This window comes from Falco peregrinus, chromosome 5, assembly GCF_023634155.1.
Source record: "Falco peregrinus isolate bFalPer1 chromosome 5, bFalPer1.pri, whole genome shotgun sequence".
In the NCBI taxonomy this organism is placed as follows: domain Eukaryota; kingdom Metazoa; phylum Chordata; class Aves; order Falconiformes; family Falconidae; genus Falco; species Falco peregrinus.
Window position 1 is genome coordinate 26,065,173 of NC_073725.1, and position 24,792 is coordinate 26,089,964.

A 24,792-nucleotide genomic window follows, 5' to 3' on the forward strand; every position below is an offset into this window, starting at 1 on the left:
AGCCATCCTCCAAAGAGGCAGAGTAACAAAAATGTCTTAAATTTTCTGCAAAATGTCATATGACAAGACATTTTATTTAGTCTGAAGGCATCTGTCTGCACATGCAAGCAGTGAGAACAAAAAGGGCATCTGTGTGTTGTTGTACGTGTATTACACAATTAATATCTTGTGTATATGGGCATGTTTCGCATGGAAAAGATTCATTTGTTGTGCTTTAGTGTATAGACTACAGTAGTTCAGGTTACTAAAACCTAGAGTTTGGTTTGGCTTAACTTTAAAGGATTTTATTCACTTGTTCTAAGAAAAAAAAATACTAAGCTCTACCCTTTATTTACTTGCAAAATGATATTTCTTTGTCTAAAAAGATCTGCACTGGTATTGATGTCTTACTACCTGTTCTGTCAGCAGTAAATTTTGATTTCCACTGTTAAAGTCCCTACCATGTGTAAACACTATGTGCTGGTGGCTGTGTGGGGATGGGTTGGACTCTCATGGGCACATGCTGAACTGTGGCCTGTTGGGTTGCTCAAGGTGGTGAAAGAATAAATGAACCATTTCTAGAAAGTGAAAAGATGGAAAAATTAATTGCAGCAAGGGGAAGATGACAACTACAGTCGGTATAGTAATAAGCTGTGAATTGAATTTAACCTGAACTGAAAATTGGTTTGAACACTTGTTTGCTTTCCTTTATGCCTCGCCCCTCTCCCCCAGTTAAGCTCAATGCAGAGCTAGACTGGAAGAGATTCAGTCCCAGTGGGATCTGAAGCAGGACTGAAATGAAATGTTGTCTTGATCCTCTGGTAATAATATTGGGAAGATTTTTCAGATGCTTTGGGAAAAAAGTTTATTGCTTATTTAACCATTGTTTGATGTACAGAGGAGAAATGGGTATACTTATAGCACACCCATGTGGCCACATAGGGGTTAAATGCTATTTAAAAATTGTTTTAATGGGGGAGGAAAAGGTTTCTAATTGTAGTGAAGTATTTTTGGAATTTGCCCTGTCAGTTAGTAATATTTCACTAATTAAAGCAACCCTTTGTTTAAACCAGGCTGACAACAGTTCGTCTGGAGAGTTGGCTGGTGGACAAACCAAGGTATGTTCATTCCTCAGCAATTCAACCCATTTTATATGCTGATGTTTCTGAAATAATGATTTTAACTTGGAAGAAGATAATCACATCTGTGAATTCCTTGTGGTTTCTCTGCTGCTGAGGGTTGCAGCCTGTAAACAATTTTACTGCCTTAAAGCCTTGTGTGTAATGAAAATTAACAAATAAAACAAGCATACAGACACTAGGCTTTTTATGGCTGGAGGCATCAGGTTTGTTTGAATGGCAAAATTAAGGGATTATAAATTTTTGCTGAAAGAATGTTAGCAAGAGGCAGTTCTCTCTTTCTCTTGTTCCCTTTCTCGTGTGTACTCTCTTGCCTGGGAGAACGGTGTTATGTTCTGACTGTGGTTTGATCAGTAAGGTTTTATGTGTTTGTGGGAAAACAGGTTCTCATTTGGAAATGATACATTTGCTGTAAAGGAGAGAGAAAGGGCTACACTGATATATACTGTCAGGTTGAACAACAAAAGCAGACTGAAAATTGTACAGATTTTCCTGCCCTGAACTGCACTATATGGAGAAAATCATACAATATTAAAAAGCCACCATACAATTCTTGAATCACTAACTGGATGCTTGCACGTTGTATTTGCCTGGTGCTGTGGTATCACTGTTTACTCTCCTAGTTGCTTGGTTTTGCCAAATGACTTGCTGCTTGTAAAGAAGCCTGCTTTGCCAGCTCAGAGATCCTGAAAGAGTAAAAAACTGACCGTCCAGGCGTTTTGAGTGAAATCTGCTGAGTGGTGAATACCTACTGACTAATATTTTTGGTTAGACTGAGGCTTGGTAGCTTTCTTCTGAAAGATTATCCCTTCTGCATTAATAAACATTCAGAGATTCACCTCAAGTCTTGAAAAAAGAGTATTTATGTTTTCTCCTCACAACATTTATAAAAATACCAGCCAACAGACCTGCCTTGTCAACAGACCTGCTTTGTCAGCAGACCTGCAATCAATCATGTCCAGGTAGTGAAGATACCTCAGAAGTTTTCTTTGATTTCAGTAGCAATATTTCTAGGCTACATGATGTGTGCTGTAATAATGAAGGACATGCTGGAATGATTGGATGTCAGAAACAGGATAAGCCTTTCAAATGAGTGTTGTCTAGTTTCACTTCTATTTTGTTGTAGATTCCCGTGAAATTATTTTAGGTTTTTGCAAGTGTACCATGGGACTGTCACTTTTTTAAATTGCTGTGATCCAGAAATCTGCTTTATTTGAAGATTTTGTTCTAGGACTGTTTTCTTTTTTTCGTTGGGGCAGAGGGAGCAGGAACTTGTGATAATGAATTATGTCCTCTGAAAGTGCAAGAAAAGAAACCTAAGCTACAAGGGAGTAAAAATTGTGAAGACCTTAAAGGCAACTGGCATTGTTCTGAGGGAATGGGGAGAGAGCAGAGTTCTTTCTCAGTGTGCTAATATGAGAATACCCTTGGTGCAACAAATGGGAATGGAAAAGGAAGAACCCTGATGAAGTGATACTGACAAGATTGGAGAGTATTTGATAGGAAGAGTAAGGGTTTGTGGAGCTTCTTGATCGTTCAAAGGAAGAATTTAGGGTTTCAAGTGGATTCTTTGGGCATTTAAAAAGGGGCATGAAAGTAAAGGTCAACATACGTTTTAGTGAGTTTTTCTTAACTCACTGTGATAAGAGATCATGATTTTAGTGCCAGGGAAATAACTAGGTATTTTGAGCTACAAGGAACGAGCAGGTCGGTTGAGTTGAGTAATAGTTGCATTTTATGTAATTGTTTTTCTCAATGTAATAGTTCAACTATTCGTCCTTGGGTGAGTGAGCAAGTTAATCAGCTACAGAGCAGGCACTGTATAATAACTTTATAAATGTCTATTGTGTTTGATTGCCATTTCCACAAGTGCTTTAGATCTTGCAGCTGAATGTGATCCTTGTGCTTAAGCCATTTCGTATTATCCTGGTTCATCCACATGACAGAGGAGAGGAATTGTAGCTCCAAGCCTCAGGCTGGTAGCAGCAAATCCTTTCCTGGCTGAGTGGGAGCACACAGGGCTCCCCGTTAGCAGCAGCCTGTACGAGTCAGTGACCGGAATTGATGTCATTTGTCAGGCTGGCTATTTTCTCATATTCCTTCTAGAGGTTAATGTTTGAATGGGAACAGCTCATCAGAAAGGTGGAGACCATTCGGACAGGCAGGCAAGGGTATTTTCCTATCTCCAGGCTGTAGCTGAAGTGACTTTGAAAATGGTTACAATAATAAGGTGGAGGTAAGGGTAACAATTCAAAATTTTGTAGGAATAAAAATCTGCAGTTCAGCAGAAGTAGGTATAATTATGATTATTAGCTTGCTGTAGACTCATTCTTTTACTGTAACATGGCATGCTTTGCTGTTGGATTTTTCTTATTCTCAGAGGTGCAGGCTGAACATCAGAACTGAATGCTATATAATTAATACATTTACTGTGAGTTCCTCTCTCAAATAAAGGCAAAGTTTGAATCTGACATGGCAAGCACTTTCTCTTTCTCTGTGGAAAAGTGTGACTGCGTCTTATGGTAGGCCTGTCTCCCGGAGCCTGGTTTACATGGTTCTGATCTGGGTACCAGAGATGGGAAGATGGTTAGAGCTGGAGGCAGTGCAAAGATCAGAAGAGGAGCCTTATTTTTCTGTTTGCAGCAGTGAGCGATCTATCTGTTGCCATCAGGCTAACCTTGTTTCTTCCTTAATGTTTTTTTAAATTCTTGTGCATCATAAAAATGTTATTGTCATATGAATTACAGTTTTAACCAGGAAGTTTTGGTACTGTTGCTTGGAGTGTTTTTTTTATTGCTTTTTGTTTGTGTCTGTGGTTCACGTTCTTCAGTAAAAATAAAAACCTACCTAGTACTAGCCTTTGAACTCTCAGAGTTTCCTCAGATTTGCCTGTTAGGGCTTAGGTGAGCATGGACTCTGTACAATATCATCTGTGGTTAGTAGCAATAAGGGAATATGACTGAGATTTTATGATTTAGTATGCTGTTACCACACAATAAAGACTTTGAGAGAACAGTCAGTAGAACTAATCTTGTAATATCTGAGGAAAATATATAGAAGGTATGCAAAATCAACGGTTGGAGATAGTGTTTTTCATCAGCTTGTGTTTCCGTAGTCTCGCCTGACAAGACCACAAAGGAACACCAGGAAAATATGAAATAAATGGTTAACCACAAGTTGTCTGCTGTCCGAAAAGTAATGAAATTACATTGTGGAGCAGGGTTGTTGAATAAACATTTCTGAATTTTGGAGTGGCACTTATATTATCCTATAAAAACTTTTGTAGAAGTCTGTGTAGTATTACTTTGCTTCTGTTTCTGAAAATATTTGATTATAACTTGACAGAAAAAAATGGTAAAGCTTCAGTAAAATAGCAGCAAAAAAGTGAAACTAGATGTTATGAAAGAAATGAAGAGCTACCCAAAAGTGCACAATGAAGATCTTTATGTTCCATATTGGGTTCTCCCTCGCTTCTTAAATCATCAAATACAAAATTTTGTAAGCAAAAGATTTTGGATCCTGAGGTTTAATGAAGTGCAAAACCTGTGCCTATTTTAAGATGTTACACAAAAGATATTGTTTTAGATTACTGTTTGGAACAGTTTGAACTACATGAAGTAAGATAACTATAAAATGAGGAAATAGTTAAGGACACAAGAGAGTGCTGCATTCTATACCAGTTGCTATCATTTGTGCAGATAGTCATCTGTATGGGATTGCATGGTTAACTAGAGCTGTTTGCATACTGAACCAGGAGCATTTGTAATCCCATTGCTTCTGGCCAAGGGGAATACATTGAAGTACAGACTTTGGGGTGGGGAGCATAGGAATTGAGGGAGGATGTTTGAGCCACAGGTGCTGGTCTTCAGTGTGTTCCCTGCTTAGTGTAACTCTAGCCTTTCAAAGCACAATGGCCAGGTAGGCTTCATGTGGTCGTTATACTGTGTCAGTAGGTTGCAAGAGCCATGCTGATAGGGTTGAAGTGGAGTGGTTAAGTAAGGATGTGTGTGTGGAAGGGAGGGAACAGGACTGAGTTTGCCAGTTTTCCATCCTGCTGCATTGCCTTTAATGAGACTTCCACGCAGACTTGGAAAGCATGTTAATTTCTACTACTTGAAGATGGAACGTAGTGATGTTGCAGAAGGCAGAGCCTGACTGATGACTGGTAACTTCCCTGACAGATGCACTTTCAGTGTGTGTGCCTCCTTAGTAGAGCAGCTGCTAAACACCGGTGTATGAGAAGTGTGCAACTAGCAGCTTACTTCTGTGTATTTCTAGCCTGGATGCTGGCTCTCTCTGGAGGATGGGCCAGGGAAAAAAAGGTGTATTTGGAAGGTAGTGACAACAGAGTACCTGCATGGACTTAAAAATGCCAAATTGAATATGTATTAGTGTAGCATGCCTGCCTCAAGCAGGATTGTGAGGGTAAGAGGGAAAGCTCATGCTGTGTAGCAAAATTAGCCTGTATGAATTTACTGAAATTATTCACTGTGTTAATATTATTAATATTTCTTCCATTTATCAGTGACTGATCTACTGATGTACGCTTTCATCCCTCTCAGCTGTTTTTCCTGATCAGTGTTCTGGCAAACACCTGCTGCTGTCCGTATTTGATCTGATCTGGGTCTGACCTCTTCTTTTGCTTCTTCTCTCCCTTTCTCCACTTGCTTTGCAGATTTTTGTAACTTTCCTGGTCTTTTTTTTTTCATATAGTTCTTTCTTTTCATGCCAGAAATTGTTTACTACAATACATGGCTTTTGGTAGCTTTTTGGTATTTGGCCTTATAACTAAGTGCATCATGTCATAGGAGGCTTTGGTTGTACATCACTGCAGTCCTTTGTGCATCTCCTGCTTTTGTAAACAGGCTCATTAGGGACTATCCAGACAGTGGGAGGAAATATGCACAGAAGCATGTACTTTGCTTGATGTTTCTGTATATCTGCAAGAATTCATCTGCAGTGGGAAGAGGTTTGATTAGAGGTTCTAGGTGAAGATGATTTAAAAAAATGGTAAAATTTAACTGTTGGTATTTCAGGGGTAGACAACTGATCTCTCTGAATTTTTACTTTTGTTATGCCCTTCAACTTTTTTTTTTTCTGTGAACTGAGGATAACCAGGTATATTCAGAAATAGCTTATTCCCCCCTGTTATTTAAAGACGTGAATTCTAGTCTTCAGATGCCTGGCTCTGAATATGTGGGAGTTCCAGTCTTCATGTAATAAAAGCAGCGTTGTAGCCTCAGAGATGTCAAGGCCAGTTCATTTAACAAAAAAAAGCCATTGACAAACATTGAGCTTTCATGATGCACATAGTCCTTTGCTGCTTTCAGGCATTTCCTTTGTACAGTGTTTTCCCACACAGAACAAAGTGCCCGTCTTCCAGCGAGATGAGGACGACAAGTTTTCCAGTGTCTGGAGTAACGATTGTCTTAGTGGACTTTCCAGCTGTCTCCTAATTGCTTTTCCACCAATGCAGATTCATGTGCAGTGGAGAAATGAAGTGTTGAGACAGAAATGCAGAGAACTGATGAAATGGAAAAGTATGAGAGCTGCTGCTATTTTACATTATGGGTGAGGAGTGGACTGCAGGCTCCTCTGTGTGTTCCTGCTGGGAGGAGAGGGGATGAACCATTGCTCTCTGCAGGGAATGGATTCCTGGGGGGGTTTGGATGAAGGAGAGCAGTAAGGATTTGGCCAGAGAAAGGCAGCCACCTCACCTTGCTGCAGCAGGCGTGCTGCTCTGCCTGCATCCTGCTGGAAGGAGTGTTGGGATGCTAATGAGTGTGCATTCAGACCCACTTGGGTGCTGTTTTTCTACAGCAGGTGTTACCCACCTCTAGACAGACCTGGACCTGTTTTTTTTATGGACTGAAATCACAGCCAGATCATAAGGGGAAGAACTTGAAACTGTCTGGGAAAACAGCAGGTATGAAAGAGTTCCTGTATGTTGTTTGAGGTAGCCAGCCTCAAACTTTAAAGTGGGGAGAGAGATTTACCTGTTGATGAGTCTTTTGCAAACACTTTACTCTTTTATTATGACATCTGTATCCTGTGGCTGATACCACTTTGTCTCAAGAATTTAAAACTTGCAAAAGGGCACATGCAGTTGATGATCTAGATGATGGACCTCCTCCAAGGTGAACCGTCCACAAATGACAAATGTAAATGTTAGGTGGTATGAAAGACCAGCACATGAGGCATAGATCCTGTCTCTTGTTAGAGTGCAAGGAAGTTGCTGTTATGTCACGGCTCCCATCCTACCCTTGGTAGGGTGACTGAGGCTGCAGACCCCTGTTCCAGAGCCTTGTGGCAGGCTAAGTGTGTTGCTACTTCTCTGTCGCATCTTGCACTGCCTTGTGTCTGTCTGGCTTTCAACTTTTTAGTTCAGAGCTGTAAGTGAGAGAGCTAAGGTGAAAAGCTTTGTGTGTGAGAGCCAGTACAAGTTTGCTTACAGCTCATGACAGATGTGTTTTTTCTGGCAGCTGGAACTGGGAGCAGCCATACCTTGAAATCTAGATCTAGACACCCGAGATCTTTTCTTTTTAATTGTTAACTTGAAACTTTGAAGCATTATGTATCAGGTCTCAGCATATGGTAGAACGAGAGCATGTCTGGAAAGGGATGACCAGAATGGTCCAGGGGATGGAACAGCTGCTTTTTGGGAAGAGACTGAAAAGTCTGGGACTCTTCATCCTGGGGAATGGAAACTGTAAGGGGAATATGATAAAGGTTTTACAAAAACATAAAGATGGTGGATAGGTTGAACTAGGCAGAACTAGTCATGCAGTCCCACAGTGCAGACACTTTAACAAAGTGTCACAGCTGATGGGAATTTACTTTAAAATGAACAAATTAAGGTACTTGAAACAATGGGGAGTATGACCTTTTGGAACTTGCTGCCACAGAAAGTTGGGGGTAGACAGTACCAACAGTGTTCAAAGCAGTTTGACAAAACTAGTGGAAAACAGGTGCATTACCAGATTTTAAGAGGATGGGTCAGGGATGGACCTTCCAGCATCGCTGGTACAGCAGGGGCATGGACGGAGCAGGACATGGGAGGAGCAGGACTGACTTGCTCTGTTGGAATAGTGCCTACCTTTGATGCAGTGATGAGAGCTTGGGTGGTTGAGATGGACGTTGTGCATACCTTGTGGTTTTGAGCTGTATTTTCCACAATTGGCTGTTGTTGCACTGAGTAAACCTTGAGTGTAGGTGCTTTGCACATAACTGGCCTCTGTCTTTAGATCTATGTAAGTCCTGTATGTCACTGGGACAGAAACTGCCTTTTTAGTTTTTAGAGAAACATATAGCTTTGAAACCCTAGTACCTAGGCAGAGTATCTTATTAAAACAATGAAGACCCCTGCTTTCTTTTGTCATAAGAAACTACAAAGGCTTCTACTGCTTGAGTTTATAGCACCAAATGTTTTAAATAAGGGGGGGAAAATACTCTGTTTTCTGTCATTTTTCTATTATTCTTTGCCCCTTAAGCTCATGCAGTAAGGCAGTTTTGTACCTCATAGGTTTTATTTTTCCTCTTGACATGAACTTTACTCAGCTGGTTCCATGAGACATTTTTTTCTCACCGACATCTCTGTGTGCCCTCACTTGAGCCACAAGTCAGGAGCAGACTGCTGGGAGAGGTATCGCCAGCTCCGGCTGCAGGGGCTGAAGTCAGGTCTCTCTTCTCTAGCTTGGGCTGCTTGTTTCTCTTTCTGTGAAGTGCCTTGAATGAATCGGGAGTAAATGGCGTGTCTAACAAATACTCTCTTGTCTTTGCAATCACTCTGAAGTTATTTTGTAATAGTAAATGATAGCAATAGCAGTATAACTAGCTATTTGTTTAGAGTGTGTGTAAATATATATATATATTTGTGCTATGTCTGTCACTATAGAAGTAATCTCTGAATGTGAGCAAAACAGCCAGAAATGCCTTATTTCAGTCTGTGTAAAAACCCTTGGGTGTTTTTCATTTTTTTTGCCACTGTCTTGTGTTCTTGTCATGTAGCATGGGTTCTGCAAAATGTATGTATTCACTGTTGGTAGTTGTGTATGCACTTAAATATTTGTGATAATGTTCAGTTATTGTCATTGGCTAAAATACTGTGCTGCTTTTGAACCAACAGTACGTTTTCCAAGAAATTACTCTTATATGGAAGAGCTGCAGAGAGTCTCATGTGTTACGGTGTAGCTATTTCTGGAAGATCCTTCATTGTGTGTTCATTTTGTCCTTGTATGAGTGAGACTTTTTTCATAGCTGCTTTTACTACAAAGTTTTGTTTAGCTTGTTCTGAAAGCCATTTTAGAGGGTAGATGGATAATATCCTATTACTTGGCCTGTATGCATGGTAGGCATTCTTAAATATTTTCCTGGAAGTGAAGCAGGCAGCAAATGTGGAACACTGGTTGAGGAGTAGGAAAGTTAAAAATGCTCTTTAGTATGAGGAGGGAAGAGAAAAGCTCTGAAGTATGTTGTTGTCAGTAATACTAACTGATGTATTCTGGGCAGTCCTGTCTCATCAGTACATGCTTCAGCAATGCTGGTTGTGGGGAACTGCAGGTAACCTGGTGGGATTTTATTCTTTCATTTCTTCATGGGAACTCTAAGTAATTGTGCAGAAATCCATGGGGCTTTTGCTGTGCAGACTTTGTGTAAGAGATGGGAGGAGAGGAAGTGAAGAGGTGACAGAAGTAATCACGAGTAACCATAACAGAAAGGGCTGAAAGAGGGTGAGTGGACTGGCATTCCCCTCAGCTAGCAGTGCTGCTTCTTCTTTAGTCATGTGATTTATTTTCAGAGCAATCTTATAGAAAAAGGTATATGACTTAGTTTTGCAAACGTTTTTTAACTGGGGTTTGGCCTTCTCATGAAGACTGCTTTCAGTTATCCCTTGTTTGAGCTTTCTCTTGGACATCCCTTATGGGTATTTCCCTAGCCTGTAAAAGGTGATGAAATAACCATTCTGCTAATACACTGCTACCCCCTCCCTCCATGTATTTAAAATAATAGCTATGAGCATTATATCAGCCCGTGGATTTGAAGCTACCTTGGAGAGTGGAAGAATGCACAAAGGGAGTCCCAGGAAATTGCAGTGTTGCTGGATAAGTCATTTAGAGAGAAGACTGGGAAAAGAGAACCTATTTGCATGACCACGGATGGGATGTGAACAAAACCTATCTTTGCTTTATGTGATTTTGCTGCTGTGCTCAGAGGGTTTTTATGGGCCATGTAAAATTCAGCCAGAGTAGACTCTGACATAAGGAAAGTTTATGGGGCCTTGCATGTATGTTTATAATTTTTTCTTGGCTGGAGTATATGACATGGGTTGTTAGAAGTTTTGGAAATAGAGAAATAATGTACAAACAGTTTTTGGCTTTTTTTTACCCCACATGAGGTAACATCTGGAATTAATGATTTAATTTTAAAAGTCTAACTATTTTTACTGAGGCTTGCATTTCCCCGTAAGTATCATTTAGTCACTATCAGGATGACTTTGGAGGGAACAGATTCTGTAGAAGTATAAAGATATATTTATAAATAGTCAGCTAATTTTGATTTTTTTTTTTAATTGGGTATGTATGTGACTATAGCTATACACTTTTTCTTGAAGATTATTTACACAGGTTTAATTTTACAATATTTTCTTGATTCTTTGATAAAAGATATGTCTTGTGACCATCTTTTTAAAGAATGAACTGTTATCACAGTTGTGGTTTACATGTTGGAAACAGGTATGTTCCTGATGTAGTATGGTATTTGGAAATAACGTAAACGTCTCTTGCATAGGTGTAACAAGCCAGCATTAAGTCTCTGCTGGTGAGGAATTGCATTATCAATGTTGCCAAAATCCAAGTTGGGTATCTTGAGTGCTTTAGTCTGTATTGGCTTTACTTAAATCTGGAGAGTGTTTTTTGTGTAAGCTGCTTTTCTCAGAACGTTATGTATCTCAAAAGCCTTTGGCAGAGTTGCTGTGAATTTTTTATCTGATGGTGATCAGTATGTTGCTACATAATGAAAATGCTGGGTGATGAGGAGTATTTGAAATTCATCTTACCTGAGGATGCCCATGTAAAACTTCAGGGTCTGTTGTGTTACACTGATCCAAGTCTGGGATAAACTTTCAGCTCCACTAGATGTCTGTGTGCCATGGAGAGCACAGCATGGGCAAAAATATTTCCTTTGTGGTAAACAAGAATTTCATAATACTAGCAGTTGAGACCAGACGTAATTACAGCCTCTTCCTCAGGCAAAAACTCAGTCTGTAACCTGTGTTTCTGCGCTGTTTTCTTCCAGTTTTGGCTCCTAACAATCACACGCTGTTTAGGTGCCAGTCTTGAGCCTCATGAAAGCAGTCTAGTAGCGTTGCTTGCTGCCTGCTGTGGTTGCTCTCTTTTTTTTTTTTTTTTTTTTTGTTTTCCCCTTCTCCTTTCTTTTACTTCCCTCCCTTTCTCTCTCATTGCGTCCCCCCCTCCTGTCTCGTCCTTTCTCTCTTTGCCTGTTCCCTCTCTCATGCATACTCTCTGTTCCTCTTCTTGGCATCTTTCTTAGTGGAGAACCACAAAAGCTGTACCAAGTGACAACAAAGAAACCTTGGTCTAGGCTTCTCTAGGTTTCACAGTATATTTTAGTAGAGTTCTTGTATAAATGGCTGTGAGTACTCAGTCTTCTAAATGAACTGCTTAACTGAATTGCTTGGAAAGTCCGGAGTGGAATGTACTTAAAATGAACAACAGGGAACAAAAAATGCACATTTTAAAAATTCAGATGCAAAGGCTGCATTGCAGAATATTTCCAAAATGCCAGAGAGGAAAATTACTTTACTTGAACTTTACATTAAAAATGAAATGGAGAGATTGACTAGTTGATCAATTAATGTCAAGACCTACTTACACTAAACTCCATTATCTAAACAGTGAGTTCTCATGACAGTTGTCTTGCTTTGGAACAGTGCAAGTGTAAAAGCTTGCATATAAGTGTTTGGGAGGCAGGAAATAAGGGGAAGCAGGCCTAGATACAGAATAAGCTTTCTGTGAAGTGTGTCCGTGAATTTCTTCAAAAATGCAAGCTCTGCAAAGCTGTCCTTTTCCAAGAGAGTTGCAGACCTGTCATGTAAACTTTATGCAGGAGTAGAAAACTGCAGGGAAGAAGAGTGGATAAAATCTGAAATGAGAATTCTGTTCTTTTGTCTGTATATCTACAAAGCAGAGAAACTCAGCAACCAGTGTGGATGATGGCATTCCTGAGTTTTTAAATTTTTTTTTACATAGAAGGGGGCTATGGAGATGAGGGACTCTCAGCTCTTGGGCACGATGCCTGAACCCATGATGGTACAGAACCTCCTCACATCAGATTGGTGAAGATTAGTGAAGTCACCTGGATGTAATGACGCTTTTCCTTCTTCCCTGACCTCTTATCTCTTCAAAAACATCTCCTGTGTTTTCAAACACAAAACCCCCCAATCGGGACAGAGATTTTTCAAAAATCATAAATTTTATCTGTTTGCCAACAGATATGTTCATACATAATGCTGGAGTTCAGCTGTTCCTTTTCTTTATGGTTTATTTTTGTCAGAATTGTGTTTCACGTTGATATCTTTTGATTTAACTTGAATTAGCATGATGCAGATGTCAGCAGTGGGGGATACGGGGGAATTTGTGACTTTGGCTGCTACAGTGAGTGATGGAAGTGTCTAATGAAGCATTGTAATTACAATGCAAATTTATTTCTCAAGTATTTCATCCCCTGCTCCAGCCTTTCAAGAACATGGGCTATTCTACTATTTCTCTCACTAATTTCTGCTGATTAATACACTTCACTGGTGGAAAGATTTTCCTGATAGTCCAGTCTGAGAGTGATTCCTTCAGCCTCAGTATTTTCTGCAGTGGTGTTTCTGGAAGTGCATTAATTGTCTTGGCTTTACACTGTGGGTAAGACCAACAATATTTCCCAAAGCTATTCTTAAGATCAGGCTGACACTGCATCCCCATGGGTGAGCACCCTGACCCACCCAGGGTGGGCAGTACCTGCCCTTTGTGCAACTCGGGGCTCCTCTGGAGTTCCAGGTAGGTCATTGTGGAGGCAGTGCTTGGAAGGTGACATCTATTTTTATGGCTGTCTTTGTGCCCGCCGAGCAGCTGTGCTGTAGATGTTTTTGGAGATGGTAAATGTTCTGCCTAAAGCCACGGGCTGAATTGCTCAAAGCGACAAAGAAGCCCCGTGTTACCTTACTGCCATAGGCTTGGGCATTGCACCACGCCGGCGGGCTTTCTGGTCAGGTGTGGAGTGGGAGCCCAGTGTGGGGGGGTCTGGCCTGGCTGCCAGCGGGGTGGCGTTCTGCTGCTGGCTGCCTGTGCCGCTGGAGCTCAGCGCCGGTGTTGGTGTTGAGTGCGAGCCCCTTTGCGCTACTGAATTTAAGGACGATAAATGTGAAATTAAAATGACAAATGTGAAGAATCATTTGGGGAATTTCATGGTCTGGGGAAATATATTTTTGGTTTTGCATAGGTAACTGGTATTTCCAAAAAGTCAGCCAATGAAAGTGAAGGTTGATAGACCCTTCCAGAGGAGATACTGACTCTGTCATAGGCTTTTGGTAGCCCTCTTTGTTGTGTTTCCTAAGTTACAGAAGCCGTATAATATCCATTGCATATATGGTATTGACTTTTGCAGTTCTGTCCCCAGTTAGAAATTTCATTACTGCGTTATGTTTTAACATGATATTTCAGTTACTGTGATACTCTGTGGAAATATTAAACTACTGTGCTTTTCTTACGCAGGAAAGAAGCAAAAGTGATTTTTAGAGTTTGTGATCTGTACCAAAGTGAACTTGCATGGATACTTTTGATTTATTAAATTAAAAGCCCAAGCTGTCTTCTGCACCATATGAGTTAAATTGGCTACTGTGATAGAACATTATTTACATAATTTTTAACTAGTTTAAGCTGAACCAATGCAAGTTTTTATGTAGATGGGACCTTAGGTCAGAATGTTGTTGGTTCGTATCATAAAGATTATTCTGTATTTTCTCTTAAAAGGTAAGTGATAGACTGAATTCTGAAGTTATGATGTAAAATGTCTTGTAGTGTCTGTGTCCTGATATGCAAGGGGTTCCTCACACTCTGTTGCTTCCCACACTTCAGACTGGAAAGTTTATGTTATTAAGTGAGGATGAGAGGACAAGTGAGCAAAAGCACTTTGACATACTACTGTTGTACTACTGACACACTACTGCTTGATATTTGATTTAAAATTGTCTGTTTTACTTAAAATTATGACTCAGAAGCTGAGGGAAGGTCTGATGTTATTCCCCTTGCTTCCAGCCTCAAGAAACAGCTTCGAGGTCTCACATCTTCAAAACCAAGTCTTTTAAGAAATCCAAAATTTGTGGGATCTGCAAAGAAGTAATTGATAGCCAAGGCGTTTCCTGCAGAGGTGAGTAATGTATGATCTGCTGCTTACTTTCTTGCTGTGTAAAGGAAATTAACTTTATATTAGTGATAAAGTTTCAAAGAATCCATGTTTCTGGGATTCTTCCTGGAGTAAGTATAAATGTTACCTCAGTTTATTTCCTTCCTTTATACAATCATGTTCCCAGCTTTTGTCAGGGAATGGGGTGCTGTAGTAGGTAATTGGACTTGTATAATGATGTGCTTTTATTACTGTGCTATTCAGGCAGGTTCCAGAATAAGGCAGTGCCTGTGGAGGCTCTCTGAGGAGTGTGTGAGGGATGTGTGCACAGTGGGTGACAGATGCCTCTGGAATTCAGTCTCCAAATGAGGATTTGTGTGACCCTCGTCCACTGAGGCATGAAGGTTTTCTCTGCATTAATTTGCAAAACTTCACAAGAGCAGTCATCGATTTATTTACTTTTTCCAGTTGTGTTATGCTCTGTCTAATCCTTAGTACTTTGGTCTAATCACTCACAGAAACAATAAAGAGATTGTCCTGGATGCAGAGACTGCAGAGATTCAGCTGCCTCTGGCGTTGCTGCCTGCTTCTGGCTGCTGTTCTCCCTCTCTCCTCTCCCTTGCTGGGTAGAACTGAGCATGCTTGCCTCTTCTCTGTGGGATACCTGTGGTGGAATTAAACCTTGGGAAAGCTCAATTGGTCCTTTATGTGAGTTGTCCAGGAACAGGGGTTTTGATTCCCTGTACTGGTTTAGCGTGGTTAATGTTCAACTCCTGTTACTCCATGTTAATAAAACAGTTTCTTTATTTGCCACATGCGTGGTTTACCTCCTAGTGAGATAATATTATTGTCTCACCTGAAGTGTAGTTGCTGTTTTCACTTAGAGGTGTTTGCAGCACTTCCCAGCTCTAGATGGATCTCTTTCTTCCACCTCCTCCCTCCCATATTCTTTGAACACATTAGGATCCTTCTGAGGATTTGGGAGGGAGGTGGGAGATGTGGATGTGAGAGAAACGTGGCCGTTTCCTGAGCTAAGGTGCAGACTTTGCAGATGAACAACTAAATGTAAAATACTTCACCTGTTCAGCATTACAGTTAGCATCGTAGGAGTGGTAGTTGTATGTGTATTTCTTTAACATATTTCTTCTGCCTGTCCTTCTGGAGGCTGGTTCCAAAGTTCTTGGGGTTTAGTTGATTTCAGCTTAGCAGAAATAGTATTGTTGGAAGGAAGCCTGGTGAAGGAGCTGCCTGAAGACCCTCTTGATCATATTCAGTGTAAAAAGCACCGTACCAGGAGAGAATCAGTACTTTAAAGGGAAAGGCCTTGGGGGTGGGAATAGAAACAAATGTTTGCCAGTTTGCTCTGGATTTGAGTTCTCCCAGCCCAGAGCTGGAAGTCTTAAATTCACCAAAGCTGTGTCAGTGTGCATACCTACCAAAGGTGCCAAGAGCTGTATTGTGTCTCTTGTGAACAGGTCAGAGGTTAGGATGAGTTTGAGCAACTTTTCCTTTTTCCCCAGCGTGTAATAGCTTTGGTTCAAATACAGAAACTAACAGTGCGTGCTGATGTAATTTAACATCTCTTTGGCTAGCGTTTATGCATGGTTCAAAGTATCAGGAAGAAAGCAAAACTCACTTATATTCAAACCATCTAGGAAAAAGCTTTCAGGAAAAACAAAAACTGAGGAACTGAAATTCTACAATCACTCCTACTGGGATCCCTCCAACACACTCCCCAAACCAACACATTCATGGCAGTGATGCATGTGTCCCTGTCTAAGTCTGGCTGGGGTCATTTTATCTAGGTTTCTGGGTGCAGTTTTCAGAGGGAGCCCCTTGATAGCATCACATAGCCCATTTTGTTGATGAGAGCACCAGGCAGACCCACCATCCTTTGCTGCTGGTACACTTTGATACTTACTTTGTTTGATACTTACCTGTAGGATGGGAGCACCAGGAGTTGCACAGAGTGAAGTGATGGCTCCAAGTAGTTTCAGTTAAATAAGAACCTATTTGTATTTTAACTTACAGCATGGGTTTTATAAAGCAGAGTTTTGGGAAACCTAGAACTAAAAGTTGTCTGTTCCCTTGCCAGCACTGCAGTACTTTAAGTGTACCCTAGTACTGTGAAACTCTGTTAATATGAAGAAAAATAAACCAGCTGTTTCAGAGCCAAATCCTGGTGTGGTTACTTCTGGTAGATTCTGCCTGATGGTGCTGAGTGGAAGCGAGCAAGTTGGCATTAGGGGGAGGGGAGGGAGAAGAAAAGCCTTCAGTTAAGAAGAAATAAAGTTCCTTTGTGTATTAATGAGAAAATCTTGCTTTTTAACAGTTTCTCCTCAGAAAATAATAGCTCTTTGTACAGACTGCAGGTTCCTTCTAGACTATAATATCTTATCAGTTAAAGGAAAGTTACGTGTCAAGAGAAATGAGAGGAAGGGAAAGGCTCCGGATTGGTCACTATGTGGTATTTGCTGTTTATCTTAGCAATGAATCATCTACTTGTTGTAAGAAAAAAAACGCACCACCCCACGACTGGATGTTGTGTTAGTTAGATAAGTTTCCATTAGTATGTGGCAGTCATTTTGAGGGGGTGGCGTTTGACCCTGTCTTGCAAAACGTGTCCTTTGCTGGTAGCCAGGTCTGAACGCAGTGCCTAAAAGCTTTCTATGAAAACTGAGTAATTGACTGAAAGGTACGCTTGAACGGTGATGTCCCTTTGTCCTTGTATACTTCAGTCCACCTCAGTAAACCATACGTGGTTCCCGTGAATTTATTTTTAAGAAGCTCTGCAAAAACAGTAGCAAGAAGGAAAGGCAAGTTTGCAGAAGGTGAGGCTCCTGGCTGCCTTCCTGCCTGGTCAGCGTGTTTGTAGCTGGGCTCTGTCTCTGGATGTGGCTTCTCATTCTGAAGAAAGGACAAACAGCTGTGGATAGATTTCTGCAGTACCTGCACGTTCTGCAGTAAGCCCAGGACCACATGACTCCCCGTGTCTCTTCGGCACTGCCTCAAACTGGAATGCTTTTGAGCTCTGGCTTGATCTTCCCTGCAGCACAGTTCAATTGAATTCAGGGCTAAGCAGGTATACATCCTCAGCAGGCACAGTTACATAGTTAGCCAAAGGGTTGCAGTGTTACTTTTTAAACTTTTTTTTTTTTTTTTTGCTTTTTGAAGCTACTTACCCTAGATACTGAATATTCAGTATCTTATTTCATTTGTAAACAAGCTGCCATCCTTGTGAATTTCTATTTTATTGTATTTCTTTTATATTTCATATATGAAAAATGTGAAATTCTTTTTTATTTCTATTTTACTTTCTTTGTTTGCTTTTTAAAATTATCATTTATCTTTGTTGTGTTGTGACCAAAGGACTGTAAGTGTAGAACATGTAGCTTTTTAGATGCTCTGACTCTTCCCAATCTCTAGAAAGTACTTATCTGACAATTTAAAAACTGTAGACCAGATCTGGGAGATTAAAGTATTTCTAAATAATGCAGCATTATTTCCTAGCTCTTAGAGCACTGGTGAGTGAAATAAGCATAAAGAACTGAAATACTTTATACATTTCTGTTGGTGAAATGCCCCTCCCTCCAGCTGATGATTAAGTTATGTTTAGGTGCTGCTGGTGAGGCTTTGCATGCAATACAAAGCATTCCATGAGTTAGGTTTTGAACTTAAAGCAATTAATGGGAGTTGGAATGAACTGGGTTATCTTTTTGTTAATCTAACCTACCCATGAAAGTGTTGGTTTTGGGAATAGGTGTCAGAGCAGTTCCAGTAGGAATGCTTGTAGAATTTCAGTTCCTAATTTTTTTTACTATTTAAGGCTTTTTTCCTTGTTGGGTTTGACTAGACCTGAGTTTTGTTTTCTTCCTGCTATTTGAACCATGTATAAATGCTAGCCAAAGAGGTGTTACATTTAATTGGCAGGTACTGTTAGCTATATTGTGAGCAGAGAAACACTTACCATGGTATTGTGTGCAAGCTGAGTGTAATAAAAGATACAATTCACCTTCTTAAAAGTAATTGTATAATAACTTCTGTCTTGTAGGTCATGTTAATATATGGTCTCATGCAAGTGTTGATTGGCTTAGAGTAAGTACTGAACTGTTCCCTCGAGTATGGAGCATGAAGTGATAGTAGAAAGTACATTTCCTCATCAAATTGCAGTATCTGTGTTTAATAGAGAGCTTCTAGCTGCTTACAGATCATAGATCAGGATTTGAAGACAGTCGGAGCTAGATCTCTTCTTAAAGAGGTTTGATATTTTCCTTTGAAATTCACCTACTTGTTTGTGATTGTGCTTCTGCTCACTTTAACGTCTCATTTTGGGTTAGTTGGAGTTAACTGATACAAAGAGTTCTCTGTATTTAATTGTGCTCATTGCTGCTGGCAAGACAAAATATGTTTGTATATTGGGGCTCACTTGGAGCTGACAAACTGTTCTTAAGGCTTGTTTGTGTATACTTTGTGTGTAAATATATGCATATGTAATCTTCTATGATAGCAGGTGGTTTTATGTACTCTATCAGTAAGTGCTAAGTTCAGTAATAACATAAGTAGTATCTTAATAATGTGCAAAGCACGTCTGTGGTCACAGTTCTGGCGGACAAACTAGAAAGCTAGAAATGCCGAAGGAATTTGTATCATGCTTGGGCCAGTGGCATTACAGTTGCCTCTAAATGGCGAAGCACGTAGTGTGTATTTGTGGGGTAGGGGTGTTTGTGTCACCCTGGTTTCCATGGAGTGATCCTTGTGAAATAAGATCCTGTATTACTAGGCACTTATATGGGTGTATTATGAGATCTGTTCCTGTATTGATCTTGTAGTACATTGTATATAAGATACATACTGACTGTAATTTCAACCTAGCTATAACATAACCATATTTAAAAGAATATATTAACTTGTGAGCAAATGAGACCTAGAATTTCTTTCTGCTGGTACTGTGTGTTTTCAGTAATGACCAACATTTGATGATATGACAGACAGACAACTGAATGTAAACTAGGATATGCAGGCTGTGGGACAAGGAGTGGAGTCTGTTGTTGTCCCTAGAGCAGATTAATATTTTGTAGCACCTGTGAACCCCAAGGACAAGGGATTACAGAATGCCCAAGCAAGGCTGGGTTAGGTAGAGACCCAGGCTCTGCTATAAACCCTCATTTGACTGTCAGCCTTGTTTGTGAAAGACATCTGGGAGGATATCCAAGGGAGGCTGCATGTGGAGGATCTAGTGGTGGCAGAGAAGCCTTTTTAGGAATCCCTCAGAAATGGGTGGATGTTGACCTGGGCATGAGTGACACAGAGTGTACTGTTCTGGGGAGGGAGAGGCTGGAAAGAGAAATGTGGACTGCAGCCCATCTGTGGCACCAAGAAGCCTGGGAAGGTCAGCCTCTCTTCTCTAGACAAAAGGTGCACACTGTAAATAGCAGCTTCCACTGGATTAGTAAAATGTGCTCTAATTAACACAGCTGTACAAGCTATGCATTCATATTTCAGTGCAGAGCTTAGATAGCGAAACACGGAAGCGATGTGCATAACAACAGCAAAGACATGAAAGGGAAGGATGAATAAAGCCTTAACTGGAGCTTAGAGAGATACAGAAGAAGCCACTGTAATTAGTAGACATTACGCAAGTGGTACATAAGCATCCTAGCTGAGCACAGCCCTCTCTGGAGCTGAGAGAAGCTGTAAAATTGAAATCCTTTGGCATGTTGCTACCCCAGTGGGAACTGGGGGAGGAATTTTGGCAGATATCTCTAAGGTAACTTCCTACAAATTTAAAAATAAGAAATACACAAGGCAAAAACCTCTAGTGGGATGTTTAATGTTCATAGCAGCCAAGCTGCGTCACAGATACTAAATGATGTTTCGGAAAGTTGTAGTGAACGCATGAGTTCCCTATTTGTGTACCTCATAAGGACTGGCTTAATCACACCAGAATTTGATCTGTAGTTATAAAATGTATTTTAAAGTTCAGGCTACTAAGATTTCTAAAAAGTTGCAGCTTGTATTCATTACAGCTAATAAATTAAAAAGAGGGAAAAAAAAAAAGCGTGGAGTGACTGTGATCCCCTGTGGCCTCCCCGGTGTTTTTTTCCAGGAAAACCAATGACTGCTATGTGATCTGTTATACCTGCAATTTTATAAACTTAGCCCACTTGAGGAGAACCCAAAATTCCTAAGGGTAAATTGATGTTAGAATTATCCACTCTTAACTCAAAACACTGAAATGAAATGCTACCATCATAGAATGTATCATGCGAGTGTGATGAACTTGATATGCCATGTGGGGAAAGGAAACTCAAAGTAAATCTTGATGCATTTGGCTAAAACCTCACACTTCTAACTGGCTTCAAAACAAGGCAGGGGGGAGAACTACCATGGGAGACAGAAATATGTATAGGAAGATAAAGTTTAAATAAGAGATGGGTGAAGAAATCTGTTTTAAATAATGCTGAAGGGTTTGTTCTGACCACGTGAGGAAGCTTCAAGAAACTGAGTGGGGCTACAGGGAGAACTCTATTTAGTCACATTCAGGATCTGAACCCTGTAAGTAGGTAAGAGGGGGAGTTGTCAGCTGATTTTATGCAGAGTCCCCATCTTGTCATTAATGAGGTTTAAAAAATACTCTTGGAAAACATGCCTACAACTGTATAGTACTTGAAGGGTCATGTTGATGACCTCCTTTGCGTAGCCTGTGTTGCTTTCTATTCTGGTGAAGGTTTTTCTCACTGAACGTTTTCTGTAGGAGCTTAAGAATGAGCTGTAAATCAAAATTTCCAGGCCCACTAGGTCTTATCCACTTAATAAATAAAGTTTTTAACAACATCAGCTTTCTTATTTTGAAGACTGCCCATTTTAAGCCAATCTCTTATTTTTCTGTGATCCTTGCTCCTAGTCTAATTTATGCAGGATATGTTTTCAAGATCCATCAGAGGCATACAGTGTTTTGAGATTTTACAGTTCTTGTGCTGTATGCAGCTGCTAGAAAAACCTGGAGGCAGTCCAGCTATTTTTTTAATTATTTTATTTTTTTTTTCATTTTTCATGTGGGTTGCTGGCTACAGTAAACCATAGTCTGGTTGAAAATGGTTTTGCAGATTAAATGCTGCAACCTGGGGTTATCTGTTCATCTGGAGGGAGGAGGGCTAAAAATAACCTTGGTTCTGAACTGGATTAAGGCTTAATTATTTCCTACCTGATGTACAAGTGTAGCTTAAAAAGATGGGAAAAAGTTACTGTATGAGTACTTTATTTTTAAAACTGTGAAAACATTTTCACTACGCTGATGTTCTGCCTTTGTAGCAGCATCTATGGGAAATCAAACAAAACTAAACAAACAAACCACCCAGGAGTTTGCAGGATGCAGTTAAACTGATAAAGTCAGACTATAAATGCCACAGGAGAAAAAAATTCCCCAAAACACTCGTGGCTGCCCCCCCCCCCCCCCCAAAAAAAAAAAACCAAAACCAAAACAAAACAAAACGCCAACCCAAAAACCCAACCCCCAAAAAACAAACCACAAAAACTGAAACAAAAACCCCCAAACAAATAAACCCCACCACCCTTGGTGGTCAGGATTCTTTCTACAAGATGGAAAGGTGGGAGTAAAGAAAGAACAGACATACTATTGCAGCATCAGTGCTAGAATTTTTTTGTCTTAATAAAGGTTTTTCCACTGCTGCTGTTAGCAACAGCAAGTGGAATATTTCCTCTGTGGGAAAGCTCATTCACAACACTCTTCACTGTATAGCCACCGCAACTAAAAAATGCTGAAGCTTTGCATAAATTTCCCATAACTGTCTTTTAGCCTTCATCTTCAAAAACAATGTTTGCAGTCCCTGTCATGAAATGCTGGGAGCAGTGTTCAGATGAAGAGACAATGGTTGGCTGAATACGGAAAAAAGAACAAAAGAAAATCTAGGAAAATGTTTGAGGCACAGGAAATGCACCAGCAGATGTTGTTGCTGTAGCGGGGCTGTTAGGCTTGCAACATTTTTGGCATGTGACTCTTAACTTCTTAAAAATAGAAGTGTTCACTTTTGAAGCTGAAGCCCAATATTTCCAGCCAGAGGACTCTTTCCCCCACCCAAAGGTATCTCTGCCCCGTGCAAAACTGCATACCATCTTATTTTTAATGCTGCAGTTAATAATTTCCATGTGTCTGTTTTTCATACCACTTTCATTTTGGATCTTTATCTTGAGTTGAATAGCTGCAGAGCTGGTAGGAACAGGTCAGCAGAAAAGCGTGTGTCTGTGTGTGTTGGTGAGAGTTTTTTGTAATAATCTTATCACGATGTTACCAATCCCTCGTCAAAATCTAAATGGCCAGCAAGTTGCACAGTTCTCTCCTTTGGGGACATTATATTATGGGTGTCTTTCTGTATCAAGCTCTGCCTGGAAAAGAGCCTGTTGTGGTGGCGTTGCAGCGCATTTGTTAAAACATCTTGATTTGGTTTATGAGAAAAGGAAAAATGCCTTTTCTTCAGAGCCAGTGGCAGACCTGGGGTTCTGTGCGAGGCATTTATTGCGGGGGGGGGGGGGGGGGGGGGAGACGTTGCTCAGTAGTGGCATCAATATCCCGGCTACTGAAACAGCTGGGCTGTATCCCTCCTGTGACGTGGACACCCACCTTCCCCTGCTATTCAGAGAGAAGGCTGAAATTGGGAACTAAAAAAACAAAAGTCTTAATTACACAAGTCTTTTTATATACTTGGTTTAAGATTTTTGTTGTGGATCATCATGGACTCTTCCATGACTGTCAAAAAATAGCTTTAGTAGCATGTGTCTGTCTGGGGAAGCTGAGCTGGAGATGCTGGGGCAAAGCAAGCACCTTCCAACAGTTAGGCCTGTGGCTCGGGGTCCTAATTTATTATTTGTCACCAGGAGGGTAAAAATTAGTATCAGGAGCTGTATAGTATATACTTTTGGGGCAAGTGATCTTTCTTAGAGATTAGTAAGGTAGTAAAGTAAGTTAGATCTTTTAGATTCTCTATTTATATGCCTGTTTCTGCCCCAAGAGGATTTCTGCATTGTCTTGTTTGTACCCTTGCCATACGTATTGTTGCTTAAAAACAAACATGCAAAAACCCACCATGGAGAATCAAAGCTGTGGTTAAATGTGAGGTTGTCTTTATAGACTAGTCATGTTTTAATAGTCACTGCCTATACAGTCTGACAGAATGCTTGTGTGGAATATATACAGCCATACTGTATGTCCATTAAGCGCTAAGATGTGACAAGGTGAGTAGCCCTTACCACACAGAGGAAAACTTAAGCTTTTTTTTCCTGGTAAACCATAAATCATTCTGTGGTTAGTTTGCAGAAGTACTTTCTTACTCTGTAAATATATTGCTACTGGTTTTCAGAGAGCATCCTACACGCATGAATGTAGGAAGCGGAACTTTTCATGTCATAAAAATTTGGGAGCCTGTGTCTGAAAAATATGAATCACTGTGCTTATCTGTTTGTCTTTACCTTGGCAGCAGTATTATTAACTTGCAGAAGTTAACACATCTTCATTTTGATGCAGAGAAATGTCTGGGTTTGGTTTTTTTTTCTTCTTCTTTCTCCCCTTTTAAAAACATGTTTTTTCAGAGCTATTGTTTAAGAACTGTTTTGAAGTGTAGTAAATTGACTAAATATGGCTTGGCCTCCATTTCATCGCCAGCCAGCTCGGGACAGTTGTTCTTGGAACTGATGCCAGAATCCTTAAACACAAATTTGGAAAGTCTGGTATTTGATGAGAGCTGATGTGTGGGATGCAGACATTCAGCTGTTCAGTTGAAGAACTGAAGTAGCCTTGCTGAGTGTGACATTGATTAAGTCCTCCGGACTGTGTTGCAGGCACATTTTTAAATTCAAATACGCTTGGGCTGTAGTCCGGAAAAGAGCTGAGTGCTGTTTCGCTTGTAAGCTTTGCCTGAAGAATGCCGGCATTCGGTGGAAGCTGCTTGTTGAGGTCTTTTAACTGTAAGTTGCATGTTACTTTCCAACAGCTGATGTGCAGTGTGTATGCTTAGTTGTGCTGTGTGTTTTTGCATTGCATATTTGTTGCGCTATAAAAGACACGGTTTGCACAACTGTGGTGTAATATAGCTCTTTTGGCCTTAGAAATTTTCTGAAAGTGTCTCTCTCGACTATACAAGGCTTCCCATAAAAACAGCTGGCACACTGAGACGTGATTCAGCCTCTCTGGCAATCTAATGATTGAGGTAATCCATCTCTTTGCGAGTACTGTAAATGCTTAGGCTGAGATAAA

General features: G+C 40.4%; 1 protein-coding gene across 11 annotated transcripts in view; it reads left to right on the top strand.

The window, feature by feature from the left end:
* Positions 1-24,792, top strand: part of TNS3 (tensin 3) — a 282,225-nt gene that overhangs the window by 97,566 nt on the left and 159,867 nt on the right. For 7 of the 11 annotated variants that reach the window (XM_055807042.1, XM_055807046.1, XM_055807043.1 and 4 more), the window contains exons 2-3: positions 1,053-1,097; positions 14,438-14,549. In XM_055807042.1, coding sequence (XP_055663017.1) covers positions 1,053-1,097; positions 14,438-14,549 — 157 coding nt within the window. Of the gene's footprint in view, positions 1-1,052; positions 1,098-3,252; positions 3,355-14,437; positions 14,550-17,203; positions 17,608-18,576; positions 18,621-24,416; positions 24,504-24,792 lie in introns of those variants that run through there. The other 4 variants (XM_055807048.1, XM_055807050.1, XM_055807049.1 and 1 more) reach the window with 4 other exon arrangements.